Raw genomic sequence first — 19,230 nt, 5'->3', positions numbered from 1 at the left:
ATTATAACAAAGTGGAAGTGATTACAGCAATTAAATTAGGCCATATAAAATCAGAGAGTGGGGTCAGTGGATGCTGAAGTGCACAGAGGTCCCCATTTTTCTGCAGAGTCAATCACTACAGACCTCCAAAGTTCATGTGGCCTTGAGATTAGATCAAGAACATTGCTTAGAAAGTCCCATGGCGTGGGTTTCCATGGTCGAGCTGCACCCACGCTACATATCACCAAGTGAAATGCAAAGCGTCGGTTGCAGTGGTTTAAAGCAGGTCACCGTTGAACTCTAGATCAGTGGAGATGTGTTCTCTGGAGGGACACTTCTACGTCTGGCAAACCAATGGACGAGTCTGGGTTTGACACTTCCCAGGAGAATGGTACTTGTCAAATTGTGCCGAGTGTAAGTTTTGTTGAGTGGGGTTGTTGGTCGAGTTGGTTGGCTCCTTAGTTCCAGTGAAAGGAACTCCTAATGCTTCAGCAAACCAAGACATTTTGGGACTGTGTAATCCTCCCAACTTTGAGGAAAAAGTTTGTGGATGGCCTCTTCCTGTTCCAACATGACTGCACACCAGTGCACAAAGCAAGGTCCGTAAAGACATGGATGAGTAAGTATATGAAGTCAAAGGCTTCATATGTGTGTATAGTTTTCTAGTTGATTAACAATTGTTTTGGGTAAACTCACAAGTGTCCTAGTGACAACCAAGGTGAGCATGCATACAGGGCTAAATGAAATCCTGGCAACTTTTTGTCTGTTATTTAGTGCTTTTACTTTACAAGCCAAAATTTGTCTGTAACACAACTTACGCAGTTGTGTAAAAGGTACAATAGTTACCTGTGAACTTTGATGAAATGAAAGTGCCTAAGGAAATGTAGCAATGTGGTTATCTATCAATCTATGTGTGTGTATACATGTTTAGACATCTTTATGAGGACGGGAAATTGGCTTGCCACTATACTTGTAGGGGGACAAAATGCCTGTCAGTTTGAAGGCATTTTTGAGGCTCAAAATGTAGCTTTAGTGTCAGGGTTACAATTAGTTTATTGTTAGGTTTAGGCTAAGGGTTAGGGCAACACATTCATTCTTGATGGTTACGGTTAGGGTAACCGGCTAGGGAAAGCATTATGTTAAATAGATGTCCTCACTAAGATATGAAATAGAGTGTGTGTGTTTGTGTACTTGACTGGTTTCACAACTGAAGTAGACAGGCCACAACTCGAAGTGCACTCAGTCCTGTAGGTGTGTCCTTGCAGACAGGTAAGAGTTGTCCAAACCTGTTTACTTTGTGTGTGGTTGCACCAGCAGTGCCTGCATATCTAGCACAGGATCACTCTGTGACTTTCCACTTCTCTCTGCGCTTCTGTCATTCCCACTCTGTCATTCAGTGTTTTTCTGTATTGGACTATTCCTGTTAATATAGCAGAAATGCCAGTCAAAGTGTTTTTTACAAGTGTGAGTGGTTCTACACAGGTACAGTACACAATCTTACTTGTCTTGTTCTTTTATTTTTAGCCAGTGATTAATATATATCACTGATACTATCAAAATATTGTGAGATGTGTGTAAAGTATTTACTTTTATAGACAATCTTACTGCTCTCTATGCACAACTCAGCAACTTTTATTATACAAGAAAACTTTTTATAACAAGTCACACAGCTATTAGTCTTGATAACGGATTAAATATGCCTTTTCAGATTAAGAAGAACCAAGAGAGAGTCTTTTCTATCTTAAACGCCAAGAAGATCCCCTTTCAACCTGTGGACATTTCTCAGAGTTCTGATGATAAGGATTTAATGAGGCAGGGAGCAGGAGATCCGACCGCGCTTCCTCCACAAATATTCAATGGAGACGTCTACTGTGGAGTAAGTCTCATAGAATAACTAATAATAAGCTGAACCTGCGATTCAAAACTTAAAATTATGATCAGATGTGTTTTATTTACACGCTTGCTGATGTCGTCACACAAAAAAAGAATAGAAACCATGTGGTTAGTCTAAGGCGTGGACACAGTTTTAAAATCAATATTTACACTGTATGCTAACTACTGGTTGTTCACACAGTTAAGCCAGGGGACAGAAATACATGGAGAAATGCATACATACCAATACTTTGACTTGTACACTCCCTGTTCATTCAATCACTCATCAGATTTCAGCCTTCCAGTTAGACTTAGTGAGACAAACTATTTGCTTGCAGAGTATTCCTTTCATCCTTCCAACTTACAAATGGTATATATACAGTTATATCAGAAAACTGAAAGATAGGAGGAAAGAACCTGATTGGCAGCTTTTGATACAGACATTTATGTACCCACAAGTAATGAAGCATGTTAACGTTTTGCCATAGCAAACTTTAGTTTGTGTAATACTTTAGTTAAGGACCGAATATCTCCAAAACATTGAAACCTTTTAACTGCACTATAGACTGTGTTCAATTTACTTTTTATAACAGATAAAGACTACAAGCATGCAAACAATGAATATTGCCAAAAATACCTGAAGACCCAACCCATCAAAAATAGCCAGAAAATTAAGATTTTTTTGGAACTGAGATGTTTATTAACCCATATAACAAAGGCAATTTTTTTTCCTATGTCATGTTGTGTATGATATATTTTTTTATTATATATTTATTATATATTTTCTGAATCACATTTGATACATTGGCAACTTTTTGTTAACAACAATGTTACTTTTAGTTAAAAAAAAAGAGTTTTGTCCATAATATTTTGAAATTATGGCAAGTATTGATCGTGTTGATGAGATAGAGGTCTCAGACACTCATGAATCGAATATAATACCAAGGGCATTATAGGGTTAAAGCTCAAAAAATGCTGTGGTACAAAGACAACATCAGAAAGAGGTGTGAAACAGTCCAGATAGTCTTTCCCAAAGATATTAATTATTTGACAGCAGTAAGCCAATCAGCCACAGCAGAAGCTGTTTTAAGATTTCAACTTTTTCCTGCCACAAAGCATCTTAATATTGTTTGTTTTTCTCATTCTCTTAAATCTGCCATTTTTTCCTTTTTTATTATCCAGTGCAAGAACAAATTCAACTGAAAGAATTGGGCTATAAAGAAATGCAAAGAAAGATAAAACAAGAAACCCTTATTGGATTAAAAAATGCGTACCCAACAGTAGGGTGCTGTTTTGCGTGTTCATGTGCAGTTGAGTTGTGTTTTTAATGGTTTGTGTCTTTTTGTGGGTTGTGAACATGAACATATGCTTACCCCAGTAAGCATAACTGTAGCTAATGGTGATCTCAGTTATCTGAATGTCTGGCTTGTTGTGTTGTATCATATTGGACAAATGTACAGTACACAGTGCAATATTTTTAAATAGGTTAATAATGCCTTTGTACTAATAGTGTTTTCACTCTGTTTCTCGGAATCCATCATGCATGTCTTCTCTTTTACAGGACATCAGTGCATTTGACAATGCAATAGAGATGGAACAATTGGAGGACTTCCTTAAGCTCTGAAAGGAACAGTGACAACAACTACATTGCCATAACCAACTAAACCTGTTAAAGAGGTGTTTTTTGTTCTTTTTCTTACTTTGTTTTTACCCACACTTGTGTGATAATATATCATGTATTCAAGTTTCCTCAGAGCTAGTCCTAGAAATGCAGTTTTTTTTTAATAAAAAAATGCTCAGAATAGAATTGCAAATGGCCTTCAGTGACATTTTTTATTTGTGAAGTTTATGTGAGACCACATCCTCTGTTCTCTTCGTGTAACACCTTCTGTGGGATTACTTGCATAGTAGCATTCAAGCTGTTGGTGTCCACTTATGCCTTCTTGTTCCAGTAGCCCACTATTGTGTGCTGTGCAGATGCCTCTGATGCTATGCTGGTCCTCATCCCCACAACACATGACCAGCACACCCTCTTTTTACGCATAAAGACACGATGATAAAAACAATCCTCTGGTTCTTGACAGGTCTTTGATAAACACAACCTTGGCTGAACAACTATACATGGCATATTACAATGTGTTTCATTTATTTAACAGGAGCTAACCTTCCAATGTGGCTGAATTAAAACAAGTTTGAAAGAAGAGTGGACCAAAATGGCTCCACAGTAAAGTGAAACACTCATCACCAGTGAGTGATGCAGAAGCAGTGTCCACAACTTACTGCTTCCATGTGGTGCTAATCAAATGCACTTGATTAACTTATTATCAGCAAGAAAAGAAGAAATAACAACGATATAAATGGTTTATATTACATTGATATTAAGAGTCTTTGAAGGAACTGAATTGAAGGATTTTTTGGCGATGCTAACGCTGTAGAGACAGGCATACTCTCCGTGCTGTTCATGACTTATTGCAGCGAGCTCAAAATTGGCCAGGTAGAAGGCTGAGTGGCCAAATGCTGACTTTGATTCAGTAGTGTTTGTGTTTAAATGTGTGAAATAGAAGACGCCTCTAGGGTATATAGAATGAACAGAGCAAGTGACAGTGAGGGTGCTGCCTCGAGAGACAGAAATTGTGTCAGGATTGGTGAGTTCCATTGCATTGGGGGACATCAGGGAGATGTTGGGTTTTTCCACTTTAACTGCAAACAACAATTTCCGATAATTGTGCAAAACAGAGGAAACAATGCACAAAATTACTGACCTACAACGGAAAGGTCAGCAGGATTTCCTTGAGGATAGTAGATGACTTCACTGGCCAACACCTTTTGATATTCACAGTAGTATGAACCCTTCTGACTAAAGTCCACTTTAGGGAAGACAAAGGTTGCAGATGCATGATCTGAGAATTTTTCCATTTGAAATGACCCTTGGGTTTTTTTCAGGAGAAATCTCCCACCCATGCGTTCTGTTACTAGCGTGCAGGTAATTTCAACTTTGTCACCCCACTTAACCTCTGCAGCAGGACTTATTGTGATTTTGGGCTTCTGTTGACCACCTGAAGCAGATAATAAATGGTTTTTGTGTAACAGCCAAAACAACTTTCTCAGGAGCAATGAGATAATTTGTCAGTTCAAAATGAGCTATATCTCTTACCTAAGCAGATAACGCTGGCATCTTCATCGTGCCCACAGTTATTTTCTCCAAATCCATCGTGTGAACAATGAGTAAGTGCAGACTCTTGGCCTGAGCATGCCACATTATCCAGCCATACTGGACCAGAGCCTCTACCAAAATGGGCACTTAGAGGTGCTGAAATGGCATGACCGCAATCAAGCTGTCTGCATACCACATCAGCATCGCTCATTTCCCAATCGTCATCACACACAGTTCCCCACTGTCCTTTATAGAAGACCTCCACTCTGCCGGAGCATTCAACTGAGCCATCCACCAACCGGACTTGTGCTGCATAACAGAGCAGAAAGAGTGAATACAAGTACAATGGAAAGTCCTTAAAACAACCAAAAAGAAGACAAAACTATAAAAGGACTTGAAAGGATTCTTCTCTATATATTTTACAAAATGTTTGTATTAATGCATAAAAAACAAATACCAAAATATAATATTAATTGGATATTATATCGTTTATTAGTCCATTATGTTAGGCAAAAGGAGTATTGCAACAACTGTTTCAAGTCATGGGAAATATGACGTTTTCGCTTTTTAATGGATGAAGTCCATACTACTCAAGTCTATGTAAGATAAATAACTAGTAAGCTAGCTGAGCTTAGCTTAGCTATAAAGAAAGCATTACCTAGACTGGCTTTGTCTAACAGTGGCCTCTACAGCTTTCTGTTTGGCAATACGTAGCAAGCAATAGGCAAAACAGTTGCTGGCTAATCCTACTCCCTAAGCCAGATAGGTGTAAAAAAAAATGTACATTTTCTAAAGAAAAAAAACAAAAACGCGAAAAGAAAATAATTTTGTTAAACATTAATCTGCACATGGCTGACCAAATTAAATACGACAGTTTTACAATCCAGTGTTATAATTTGGAAATTTATGAAACCAACTTTGATATAAAAGGCCTTACCAGCACAGAGAACACCGGCATCATGTTCATGCCCACAGTCTTCTCTTGTAAAACCCTTCACCGAGCATTCTTGAAGAGAAGTCACGCTGTGGAAACAAGAAGTGCTAGCCTCCACCACTGACCCACTGCCTTGGCCAAAAAAAGCAGCACCAGGAGCATTCACGGCGCGTCCACACTCCAGCAGCTCGCACACCACTCCAGCTTTACTTAGAGTCCAGTCTGTGTCACATACTGCGTGCCACTGCTCGCCGTGACGTACCTCCACTCTCCCAGAGCACTCATCAGTACTGTTAACCAACCGCACTGCCAAGCTCCCTGTGAAGTAAACAAAAAATATAGCCACAGGTATATAAGAATATTCTTTTTTAAACTGTGACGTACTTAGTTATATTATACATTATTTAAATTCAGAAGACAATATCTTAAAAAGTAAGCAAAAGAAGAAGAAGAAGCAGAAGAAGAAGCTGCCAAAATTACATTTTGGCATTTTATTTTTGCTTCTTCTTACCTGTGCAGGAAACACCGGCAACTACAATTGTGTCACAGGTTCTGTCCAGACCTGGTCTTTGTGGACACTGATTCAATGTAGGCTCCTTTCCATTGCATTCAATTTGATCATTCCAGGTCTGTCCTGTACCAGGGCCAAGTTGAATAAGCTTATGAGGACTCCCACAGTCCAACTGTCTGCACACCACTGCTGCATCATTCATGTCCCAGGATTCAGCACACACAGTCCCCCACTGGCCTTTGTCATAAATCTCTACTCTTCCATCACAACGAGTGGATCCACCGGTTAATCTCACGTTTCCTGGAAATGATAGCTGTTATATTAATGTACATGAAATACAACTTGACCCACACTGTATATAGTGCACTGTATGACTTTTTTTTGGTTTTGAACTAGGGATGTACTGCTGACTGATTAAGTGGTTAATATTTTTGTGTTGCATCACATTAATTTTGTGCTGGATCCAAACAGCAGTGGACAGTCGAAGCACGTAAAACATCTTTTATGTTGAAAATGTAGCCATACTGTAATATATCGACATGTATGTGATATCTGTAGAAGTTGGTCCAATGGAAATGACAGTTGAGAGAGGAACTCTATGAATGAGTGTGCTTGTTTGATACAAGGAGGACCTGTGGTTACTGGGCTTCTATGTTTTCATTCATGTTTACAGACATTACAGTTATCGTTATGCTTGGCTAGCAAGGCTAAATCCTTTTTTTGGTTTGTGGTTGCCATGCTGAGGAAGATGATCAAATTTGAAGCTTGGAGAAATGTTTCCATTCTTCTGACTGGTGGTTGTCAATAAAGCCAGTCAAAAGCCAGAGTGATGCTATTGGTATTATTGATATATGACGTTAGTTTTGTATATACACAGTGTCTTAGTGTTTGATTATTTTTAGTGACTGTGCTTGTGAAATCTTGATACTTTTGCTTCATGTCTGAGTAGGATGAATTTTTGTGTGGTATGTCGGGACTAAGCCTACTGAGCTTTTGACAGTATACGCAAAAACATAGCACACCTTAAAAACTCAGTATATAAGACTCTTGGAAAGTCTTCAGTTTTTGTGCCTTCTAATCTAACCTTTTAGTTGAATATAGTTTCCATATTTATTCTAGATACTCCATATCTAGATTGGTACCTGACAAATCACTGCTTGGGGTTTCATTGCATAATTATAAATCGGGTGTTTTGCATGAACACGGTGTTTCACTAAATCACTGGTCTTTTTTCTAAAGTTAGTCCAGTTTTCTGCATTTGTTCATGTAACTTGAAGCCCTTCTACCAATATTTAAAGGTTGTGTGAAAGGGCCAGAAACAATTTCCATCTTAGTTTTTTTAAAGAAGAATATAATGGATTCATTTTCTTTTTGAAAGTCTAATTTCAATTTGACATCAGACTTTACCTGAGCATACCACAGAGGCATCTTCAGTACCATCGGTGATAGATCTGGTATGGTCTCTAAACGTGCACTGCGTGAGAGAACTCTCTCTGCCGTTACAGCGAATCTCGTACCCTCTCAGATCTCGACCTTTACCAAATGACTCTGAGATCTTGACAGGATCTCCACAGTTCATCTCTCTGCACACCACAGCAGCTTCATTCATTCCCCAGTTAACATTAAATGCTTGTGACCAGTGTTCCCCATGGTGGACCTCCACTCTTCCTGAGCACAGGTCAGTCCCATTGATTAGTCGAATGGCAGCTACAAAGCACAGTAGAGAAAAAATATCAGCAATTCGTTGGTGTTCATCTGAAAGAATTGTATTAATTGAAGCTTCATCTGATATTGGTGTTGCAGAAATAACTGCTATGTAATCAATAACTGAACATTTTTTGGAGTACAAATATCCAAAGAAAATGCTACATCCAGAACTTTTTGGGATCTAAAGGTAAAAAAAAAAAAAAAGACACTTTGTGAAATGAAACATCAATAGTTTGTACCTGAACAAATCACTCCTGCATCTTCATCATGACCACAGTTATTCTCTCCAAAGGAGCGATGACTGCATTGCCCAAGAGACGTCTCATTACCCAGACAGTTGACATTATCCAGCCAGATCACTCCTTGTCCTTCACCAAAGAAGGCACCAGGTTTAACTCTCTGAGGTGTTCCACAGTCCATGGCTCTGCACACCACCTCAGCCTCTCTTAAGTCCCAGTCATCATCACACACTGTTCCCCACTGGCCGTCATGCAGAATCTCCACTCGGCCAGAGCATCGGTCAATGCCGTTCACAAGCCTTAGCGGTGGTTGACCTGAGGGCACACGTTAAACAAATAACAATAAATATTATAAGCTGTTGCTTTTCTTTGTTTTTTTTTAAGGTTGTCATCAATTTTAAAATTTGTTGTAACAGATTTTTGTCTTGGGGACAGCAGAAACTAGCTTTACAGCAGCATGTTGTGTAGCTTCATATCTATCCATCACACATGAGCAGACTACATGGCTGAGAGCCTGATTCAGAAATCAGTGTTGGCAATGGGAGTAGAACTCAAAGATTAAGAAGTGTTGCCCAATACTTTTCGCCATTTAGTGTATATCATGTAACAATCAGAGTTTGTGGATATAAATAAGACGTTAATGTCTTGAAAGATAATGCTTTTATAACAAGCTCTAGGTGCATAAAGGCAAAAAACAGGTCATTTTAGTCCATTGCTAGTTGGTTCCAGCCTGATGGTGTCATAATGTCAGGAGTAACTGAGATTGTGTAGATATAAATTACGTATTACTGTGGTGAAATAAAACTATACCTGTTGCAGGCAGGCAAACATTAAAAATAGGTCATTTTAACATGTTGCTAGGTGGTTGCCAGGCTACATAGTGATATAATAATATCTGATATAGATAAGAAACTTCAAAGTCTTAAGCTATGCCACGTTTAGTTGCTCAGCTCCTAATTGTAAAGAAGTAGTTGGTGGACAACAAAACAGACAGAAACACAGAGAATGCAGAAATGGCTTTATGAAGCCTTTATAAAAAAAAGTTAAAGTGCAAAACTGTAACCCATTCTATTGTCTTTGACTTGTGAGTGTCTGTCAGTAGACTGAGCCTTCAGGATTTTAGTTTAAATGCTTTTGATGAGCCTCAGACCTTTAAACACATTCACAAGTACATATTAAGTAAAAGAAATACTCCACATGAGCCAACCTTTTCTTTTAAAAGTTGTCCAAACATGACATTTGCTATTTTTGGAAAGCAGGATTGCAGCATGTCTGTATCTTTTACCTGCACATGCGAGAGATACACCTTCACATGACCCTCTGTGTTCTTGCAGTTGACACTGGCTGATAGAGTTCACATTATCAGAGCATCTACTTGTGAGCCCTCGCAGTGAGCTGTCACCAAAGTAGGTGTCTTTGGAATTTTTTGGAGCTCCACAGTCGAGCTCCTTGCATATGACTGTAGCTTCTTTAAGACCCCGGTTATTACTACAAAGTTTCCCCCATTGGCCATCATGGAAAACCTCCACTCTGCCAGAACAAGTGTCACTCCCATTTATCAATCTGACTGTCTCTGCAAAGCAAAATTTGGCATCATTGGGATTGTCATTAAAACTCAGTTTTGAGAAACAAACAGAACAGAGCCTGTGTTACCTGAGCACACAAGACCAGCATCTTCATTGTGGTCACAGACATGTTCTTCAAAATCTTTGTGAGGGCAGTCAGCGAGTAACATTTCATGACCAGTGCACTCCATCTCATCCAACCAAACCTGACCCTGGCCTCTCCCAAAGTAAGCCTTGTACTTGACTGAGAGAGCATTCCCACAGTTCATCTCTTGACAAGCTACAGCTGCATCTTGCATCCCCCATTTGTCATCACAAACTGTTCCCCATTGTCCTTTATAGTAGATTTCCACTCTACCAGAGCAGCGATTAGTCCCATTCACCAGCCGAATGGGTTGACTGTCTGTTAAGAAAAAAAAAAAAAGTTAGGGGCATGGTTTTTCTTTCAGAAAGGGACAATCTAACAGTGTCAGTTTTACTGGCCATGTACCATGGCCAACTTACTTGCACAGACAACAGTAGCATCAACACAGCTTTCTCTGAAATCTTTAAGTTTGCACTGTGAGATTGAGTTCTCATTTCCAGAGCAAGTGGTTTTGATGGCAGACAGTTCATGTGCTTCTCCAAAATATGGTGTTTCATTCTGACCGAGAGGATCGCCGCAGCCGGCTTCTCTGCATGCCACCTGAGCTGCTTCCTTGCCCCAGTCATTGCAAACTCTTTTCCACTGACCCTTGTGGTAGACTTCCACTCTGCCATTACAACGAGTGGTTCCTTTCTCAAACCGCACATGTTCTGCAAATGATGTGGATATTAAACGTAATAAAATAATAATGTGTTTCATAAATAATAATACAATCAGCCAGTGTGTCTGTATTTCCCATAGTCTATATACAATAATACTACTAATTCTAGTGAAGATTTTAACTTTGTCAGAACCAAATTGGAAGAAACTGGCATCTAAAGCATATTACCAAAAGAAAACAAAAGAATGCCTTGGTGCATGCTTAATCATCCGTAAGTAAGTAAATCCCAAAAGGTTTATTCTGTTCATCTGGACGTAACGTTTTCAGTGGGAGAAACGTTTCCTCACTAATCGAAGTGACTTCTTCAGTCTCAGCTGACTGCAGGTCTCCCCAACCTTATAAACAGTATATTTGAACAATAACTGAAACCAGCCTACTGAATGAACAATGGGCTGTGAGGTCAGTTCTTTGATCATTAATATGCAAATTGTCATGATCATTGATCAACAACAACTGGTCAAAGACAACTGATCAATGGCCATAAGTAGCATTCACAGAGAGTTGGGGAATGGCTGCAATCACAGTGCTTTAAGATGGTGAAAGATGCACCCTTAGGCCCCCACCTCGATTCAGAGATGGTCTTTCCCTTTTCACGTAAATGGACTCCTTGACTCCTCGCTCCAATCAGCGTTCCTCCACGATGTGTACATCCTCATCATTGAAAGAGTGTCCACTGGCCTGCAGCGAACTGAGACTGAAGAGGTCACTTGGATGAGTGACAAAACATTTCTCCCACTAAAAACGCTACGTGCAGATGAACAAAATCAACGTTTTGGGAAAGCAAAAGAATGTTAAAGGTCAATTGGAGAAATTAATACTGCTCTCATAAGTATCTGCTGATACCCTCAAGACTAGGAGAATGCTCTTGCCAGTAAAAAAAAAATCTGTCTTCCACTATCTCAAAAGCTCAAGTTTACTTCTCGAGAAGCCAAACTGTTAATTTACCTGTTTTTAATTGATATTAAATTCTTGATAATGCACAAAATAATTGTTTGTAATCAAAGCTAAACTTTTAATGTATCAAGAGTCATACACTGCAAATTGTTTTCAACAGGACTGTGTGCGTAATGTTTGATCAAAATGTTTTTTAGTGTCTGGGCAAGATAAACATACTAATTAATATATCTTAGCACAGTTTAAATACACTTTTTAAATATACTGACTCATGCATAAAAGTATGTGACATCATTTTTCTTTCCACAATAGAAGGAGCAAAAACGAAATTAAATCATAAGACATGTACGTTATCTTTAAATGCTATATGTATAGCACATTTTCTTCTTGCTTCTTTCAAGAAGAACAAATGTGACTCCATGATGGCTGTTCTCAAAGCCTAACAATTGTGGAAATGTTGCAGCAATGAGAAACCTAAACCACATAACATGGTGAGCTAACATAATTGCTGTGTTAGCTGGTTTTCTCTTAGGTTTTTTTTTTTTTTTTTTTTTGGTTTTCTTTGGTTTTCTCTTAGGTTGTACAGGATTTCTCAACTTCAACAACAGTTCCACATTTTACGAAAAGGAGCAGTTTTGACATCTTGCTGATGTGAATGAATTCTGCCTGACTTCTGATAACTTTAACTGTTAATGCAGTGCTAGCTTAGCTTGGCAGAAAGACTGGAAAATGGTAGAATGTGACAAAAAAATCCACCTACCTAACCTAAACATGTTGCATTTGTTAAAGTGATATTATATTGGACTGAGAAAGCTGTTAACATGTGGCAGCAAAAAAATAAATGTCTTAGCACATTTTCTCGAAGAAAAGGTTTTCTATGAAGGTTTGTGAGGGAAAACAAAAATATGTCAAACATCATTGGGGCTTACCTGAGCAGACCACTCCTGCATCTTCATTGTGGCCACAGTTATTTACCCCAAACGGTTTGTGCTGACACTGAAGGATGGAAGACTCGTGCCCAGTACACTGTACGTCATCCAACCAGATCTCATCCTTTCCCTGTCCAAAGAAGGCGTCTTTTTTAGCCTCGATAGCTGTCCCACAGCTTAACTCTCGACACACCACCTCAGCGTTAGCAATGCTCCACTGATCGTGACAGACAGTTCCCCAACTGCCTTTGTGGAAGACCTCCACTCTGCCAGAGCAACGCGAAGGTCCGACCAGCCTAATATTCTCACATTCTGGATATGAAAAAAACAAAACCACAAAGGATGCACAATGTGTAACCTTGTCCTCAACCACATTTCACAATTTTTATCTTTTTAATGTAGAAATCAAAGTCTCATGAGTTACTTACTGACCTGTAAACTGCAGGAAACTCAACAGGCCTGCAGCAAAAATACATATCGCAAAAGTGATCTGATTAAGCCTGACAGCCCAGAGGTTTAGATATAAAACAGCATTCTTAAGTTAAAAGCCTTCACTGTAGTCAATAATTTGTCAAATATTTTACAAATCGGGAACATAAGAGGGTCCCGGATAATTTTAAATTCATCCGTTAAAAAATGTTTAACACTTTTCAATCATCTAAGAATATATCTCACTACACTCAAGAAAACACACGTCCACATGAAGTCAAACTGAGACAAAAGCCTCCAGTAACTCACCAAGAGACAAGTGAAAAAGAAAATGTCGTTTTTCATCAAAAATGAGGATCATATTGTGTCTTCAGTGTTGGCCAGTCACTGTAAAATAATACCATAATACCTTAGTCATTTTGTTTTCACCAAAAGGTGTTTATATAGGCCTCTTACCTTTTTAAATCCTGCAAGACTGCTGCGCTAACAGAAGGACCTCAGAGTCTTTAATAAAAACGTTCTCATGTTCCCCAAGAACAGATCCAGTAACTATTTTAAATGAAAAGGTCCACCTGTATTGGACTGCAACCTGGACACATGTTGACTTTTTGATCAATCATTAAAGATGAGACGATGAGAGGGTTTTATCTTTTTTTTTCCACAACGCCTGTGGAAATATTTAAAAGAAAAAGAAAACATTTAACTTAACTTATTAATGGAAGAAGATTGATGTCATTTTAGTAGAAAACCCCCCCAAATTGGGCCATGAGTTTTCTTCAGAATTCATGCTGTTTTTCTCAAAACGGGATGTTTTGAGAAAAGTCTAGCAGAGATCCTGTATGAATAATATGACCACTTCTGCTTTTCCTCTTGTTACATGTCAGGAAGAAAGAAAAGCCTTTAAGAGAAAGCTACTCTTTTTTGGGTTTTAGATGGTTTACATTTTATGTATTTGTGTAACAGTAAAATTTAAAATAACTTATTATGACATTTGGCAAATCAGACCATTTATTCTTCTTGCAGTGAGCATATGTCCGCATATGAAACTATGCTGTATTTCCTTATGTTTCTATATTGTATATTATTTTAACACACAGTGATACTACACTTCAAAACTGAGCATGTTCAATAGGCTTATGGGATTGAATTAATAGGAAATAAAAACAAAGTTGTTAATTTATCCAACTTTCTAATATTGTATCATCAGCAAGGTATCTATGGAACTCCAGTGTTCAAAATTAAATAAATAAATAGGTCAAGATGAAATAAATAACTATGTGAATAAATAAGACACAGATATGTAATGTGAGAATGATATTGTGAAATCATGGAACACATTTTGAAAACAATGCTCATTATTGTGAAATACATTACATTCTGCTATATAAATGTACTTATTATTGTGAAATATTATTTCATGGTCATTATTTTTCACAATAACAGAGATTATTCCTGAGGCATTTTATTTATTTCCAGCGGTTTATATTCCAAAATGACCTTTTTTCAAAGTCAGTCTTTATTTCAAAATCCCGTTTTTCCCGATGGTCTATTTATTTCATAATGCGACTTTTCAGCAGAAGGACTTTGTCTGTCAATCAATGTAAGTGGGCTGGACCTTTGCACCTATTGGCTTATCGTTTACCATCGACTAGTTTTCCTGGATACAGGTGTTGTGCCAAAAAGTGATTGTCTGCCAGAAACTGATTGCCGTCCGCGGGAGCGCGCGCAGCCGCTTAAAGCTGCAGCGCCCGGATTACTTGCGTTGCCAGCTACTTCCGTGCAACTGATATAACGCGGGGGAAAAAACCCCAAACACATTTATGCCTTTGTTATTAGGCAAAGGTATGCATTTATGGAGCTTTAACGTTTCTTGTAACCGAATTATGACGCTTATCAGAAGGTTGCTTTCAGTGTGTAGCGCAGTCACGAATGACTACACGCATCACGATGGAATAATTAATGCCTACAGGTTTAGTATGTCTACTCTCGTTGTTCATATTTGTTATAAGACTGTCGAATAGTAGTTAAAACAATAAAGACCTATTGTGCCAGTATCACCATGACTCTTTCTTGTTTGTTCAAAATAACGACTGAGAACATGGCATTTTAGCGCTACCAAAAAGTGATTGTGGCCTATAACTTGTCACTGAAACAATATTTCGGCTTCAAACTTGTTGGATATATTCCAGAAGGGTTACATGTGATATATTATATCCCAAAAACTCTCCAAGAACTGCTGAATAACTTGTACAGGAACAATAAGACTGATAATATGCCATTTTCAAGCTGCCAAAAAGTGATTGTGGACTATAACTTGTCACTGAAACAATATTTCTGCTTCAAACTTGGCGGATGTCAATTAGAAGGGTCATATGTCAAATATTACATCTCAAACAGTCCCTTAGAACTGCTGGATAACCTGTAAAGGAACATTAACATTGATAATATGCCATTTTCAGCCTGCCAAAAAGTGATTGTGGCCTATATCTTGTCACTGAAACAATGTTTCTGCTTCAAACTTGGTGGATGTCATTCAGAAGGGTCCTATGTGACATATTATATCTCAAACACCTTCCAAGAACTGCTGAAAAACTTTTAAAATAACATTAATACCGATAATATGTCATTTTCAACCTGCCAAAAAGTGATTGCCACCTATATCTTGTCACTGAAACAATGTTTCTGCTTCAAAATTTTTGGATATCATCCAGAAGGGTCATATGTCAAATATTACATCTCAAACAGTCCCTCAGAACTGCTCAATTACCATTAAGGGAACAATAAAACTGACAATATGCAATTTTCAACCTGCCAAAAAGTGATTGTGGCCTATATCTTGTCACTGAAATACTATTTCTGCTTCAAACTTGCTGCATGTCATTCAGATGGGTAATTTGTCAAATATTATATCTCAAACAGTCCCTTAGAACTGCTGAATAACTTGTACAAGAACAATAACACTGATAATATGCAATTTTCAAGCTGCCAAAAAGTGATTGTGGCCTATAACTTGTCACTGAAACAATATTTCTGCTTCAAACTTGTTGGATATATTCCAGAAGGGTTACATGTGATATATTATATCCCAAAAACTCTCCAAGAGCTGCTGAATAACTTTTAAAAGAACATTAATAACGATAATATGTCATTTTCAACCTGTGCATAAAAAGTCAAATTTCAAAAATGTTAAAAATAATACAAAAAAAGGATAATGGCCAAATGGAAACAGGTGGGAGGAGATCTGCTTAAACACATTAAGAACACCAAGTAATAGGAAAGACAAAACAAACGGTAATAAAAATGTCATTCCAATACAGCACTTATTAATTGAAACGAAAACCAAAAACAAATAACAATTACATCCAATTAAAGAAGAAACCACCAGTTAAAATTTCAAAATGTGTTCCATGATTTCACAATATCATTCTCACATTACATATCTGTGTCTTATTAATTCACATAGTTATTTATTTCATCTTGACCTATTTATTTATTTAATTTTGAACACTTTGGAGTTCCATAGGGTATCATCTTAGGTACACCTTGCTAGTACATGGTTAGACCCCATTTTGCCTTCTGAACTGCCTTAATTCTGTGTGACACATATTCATCTGACATTTTGTCCATGTTGACATGACAGCATCACACAGTTGCTGCAGATTTGTTGGCTGCACAGCCACAATGTGAATCTCCCCATCCTAAAAGTGCACTGCTGGATTGAGATCTGGTGACTGTTGAGGGCATTTAAGGACAGTGAACTGAGTGTCATGTTTGAAGAAACCAGTTTGTGATGATTTGTGCTTTGAGGAATGGAATGGTGCTTTGTCCTGCTGGAAGCAGCCATCAGTACACATCTGCACACTGTGGGATGGACACTGTCAACTGCATTACTCAGGCAGGCTGCGTTCAACTGATCTTCTACCGATGTGGAACTACACTCAAAGGCATCTGGCCCTAACGCTTAACACATTCAATGCCACTTAAATCACCTGTCGTCCCCATTCTGACGCTCAGTTTGAACTTAATGAGGTTGTCTTAGCCATGTCTACCCTACTAAATGCATTGAATTGCTGCCACGTGATTGGTTGATTAGATATTTGAGTGAATGAACAATTGAACAGGTGTACTTTATGAAGTGGCTGGTAGGTATATTTCACTTGCGTGTTAAAGAGTCTTATTACTTTGGAGGCCAGAGGGTCTGAACATTATGAAAACACTTCCTGGCCCGTTGTATTAAATATTGCCTTTTTTCTAACATTAGTGAATATCAGTAACAGAACTAGAAAAGAGAATTAGAGAATACTTATGTTTGTAATGGACAACAAGTTAAGCACATATTGACATCTGGGTAAATCATTGCAGGATTTGAAATTCTCTGATGGGAAATTAGATCACATCTTTATTTGAACAAGAAGGCAACACGCGTGACCTGATAAACAGGGTGATTATGTCACAAGCAGGATAATAGTCTAACAAGTAGATAGGCATAGAAATAGTGTCATTGCATTGCTAGGAACACAGTTATCAGTTAATGCGCAGCTGTTGTGACCTTATGTTCTTGCTTTAAAGCAGTACATATCTAAACTTAGTGGCATTATTAAAAGCGTTTACTTTAATGCATCACTTCTCATGAATGACTAAATTATTTTGACCAACCTTTATTTAAATATTGCATTAATATAATTAAAATTGTGTCTAAGCACTTAAATGTGAGTCTGTCCTTAAGATGTACTTGTTTAAGTTACTGTGTTCGTCTCTGCAAGATATAGTGTGAGGGTAAACTATGATGTTATTTTTGTCATGTTTCGGCTGTGTGCAGGCAGGAGAGGACCCAAACTCACGGGGAATAAACTCAAAAGCACTGCTTTATTGCAGACTCGAGGAAAAGATACAGAATTAAACTATACTGGGAAAATACAAACTAAACTTCACAGTGAGGCACACAAGGGAACGCACAGCATGAGGGACAACGCAACATGGAACAAAGCGAGACTCTGACATAAATACACAGAAGGTAATGAGGGAAGTGGAAGCACATGGGGAACACAGCTGTGTCATGATCCTGGGCCATGTTGGCCCAGTATTCTTAGTTTCATGTATTTTGTTCCTTATTTAGGCCATGTTTCCTGGGTTGCTCTGTTACGTTGTTCCCTAAGTGTTTTCCCCTTGTGAATCTTACCCCCTGTGTGCCCCTCTGTGTATTTGTGAGCCCTAGTCTCTCCTTGTGTTTATTCCATGTTTTCCCCAGCCTGTTATGTCTGTTCTCCCTGTGCTCTCTCTCCTCCTGTCTGAACCTCCGTGTACTTCCTGTTTTACTTTGATAATCTCTCGTCTGTATGCGTCATGTTATGTTCACTCCTGCCCTGTCTCGTTATGGTTATCTGTGTCAGCTGTGTTCCCCGTGTGTTAACCCTCTGTGTATTTATGTCTGCGTCTCCCTCGGTTCGGTGTCGCGTTCTCCCTCATGACTGTGTGCCCCTCCGTGTGTTTCCTTGTAAGTCCGTTCCTTAGTTCTTCCCAGTTTAGTTTCATGTTATTTTGTATCGTTGTCATCTTTATCAGCAATAAAGCTGTATTTTGAGTTCAGCCCTGTTTTCCGTGAGTGTGCGTTTGGGTCCTATTTCCTGCCTGCCACACAGCCAGATCATGACAAGCTGAGGACAATTACACATGACAGCGCGTAGAGGACATGAAACTGAAAATGCTGACACCAAGACACGGACCTTAAACATAACACAGAGAGTACACAGAGAGAACATGACGGAAAGAGGAAAACACAGAACATGAGGAGTATGAACAAAGCACAATAACTCACACCACTATATACACGGTCACACAGAGGGAGACAAAGGGGGATAAAGACATGAGGGGAAATCTAGTAAATTAACCTGAACAACTTAGGACCCATAGAATAACAAATTAACTTAAAATGACACAGGAACACAGGAAAACTAAGAACGCTAGGTAAAATGACCCAGGATCCTGGCAATTTTGCTATCTTGTTTACTTTTTCCCCCTGTCTGAATCCGGAATGACTACATCCCGTACAGAACAGGTGTAAAAAGTATTTTGATTTGTTGTAGTAAAATGAAGAATGGAAACTCACTAACAAATTTCTAAACTAATCATTTATGCGAAATGAAAATTGGTGTGAATTTGAGAGAAAAAGATTCAAAAGACAAATTCAAATTCAAATTTTATTTGTCACGTA

The 19,230-nt window shown here is 38.4% G+C and overlaps 2 protein-coding genes across 2 annotated transcripts; one reads left to right on the top strand and one right to left on the bottom strand.

The window, feature by feature from the left end:
- Positions 1-1,273: 1,273 nt before the first annotated feature.
- Positions 1,274-3,665, top strand: LOC146691738 (SH3 domain-binding glutamic acid-rich-like protein 3). Its single transcript, XM_085431690.1, has 3 exons — positions 1,274-1,461; positions 1,688-1,855; positions 3,413-3,665. Exons 1-3 carry the CDS (start codon positions 1,417-1,419, stop codon positions 3,473-3,475), a joined length of 276 nt encoding a protein of 91 aa, XP_085287816.1. The 5' UTR covers positions 1,274-1,416; the 3' UTR covers positions 3,476-3,665.
- Positions 3,643-13,585, bottom strand: LOC146691737 (scavenger receptor cysteine-rich domain-containing protein DMBT1-like). Its single transcript, XM_085431691.1, has 14 exons — positions 13,476-13,585; positions 13,329-13,406; positions 13,023-13,049; positions 12,591-12,902; positions 10,466-10,756; positions 10,050-10,364; positions 9,682-9,969; positions 8,397-8,711; positions 7,858-8,157; positions 6,451-6,750; positions 5,943-6,257; positions 5,006-5,314; positions 4,614-4,907; positions 3,643-4,551 (listed from the first exon to the last, which is right to left on the bottom strand). The coding sequence occupies exons 2-14, from the start codon at positions 13,378-13,380 to the stop codon at positions 4,214-4,216; spliced, it is 3,456 nt and encodes a 1,151-aa protein (XP_085287817.1). The 5' UTR covers positions 13,381-13,406; positions 13,476-13,585; the 3' UTR covers positions 3,643-4,213.
- Between the last annotated feature and the right edge of the window lie 5,645 nt (positions 13,586-19,230).

The sequence above is a fragment of the Copadichromis virginalis genome, linkage group LG15, assembly GCF_057382275.1.
Source record: "Copadichromis virginalis isolate Kocher_CV1m ecotype Utaka linkage group LG15, C_Virginalis_male_GT1.1, whole genome shotgun sequence".
Classification (NCBI taxonomy): domain Eukaryota; kingdom Metazoa; phylum Chordata; class Actinopteri; order Cichliformes; family Cichlidae; genus Copadichromis; species Copadichromis virginalis.
This window is presented reverse-complemented; position numbering and strand designations above follow the sequence as displayed.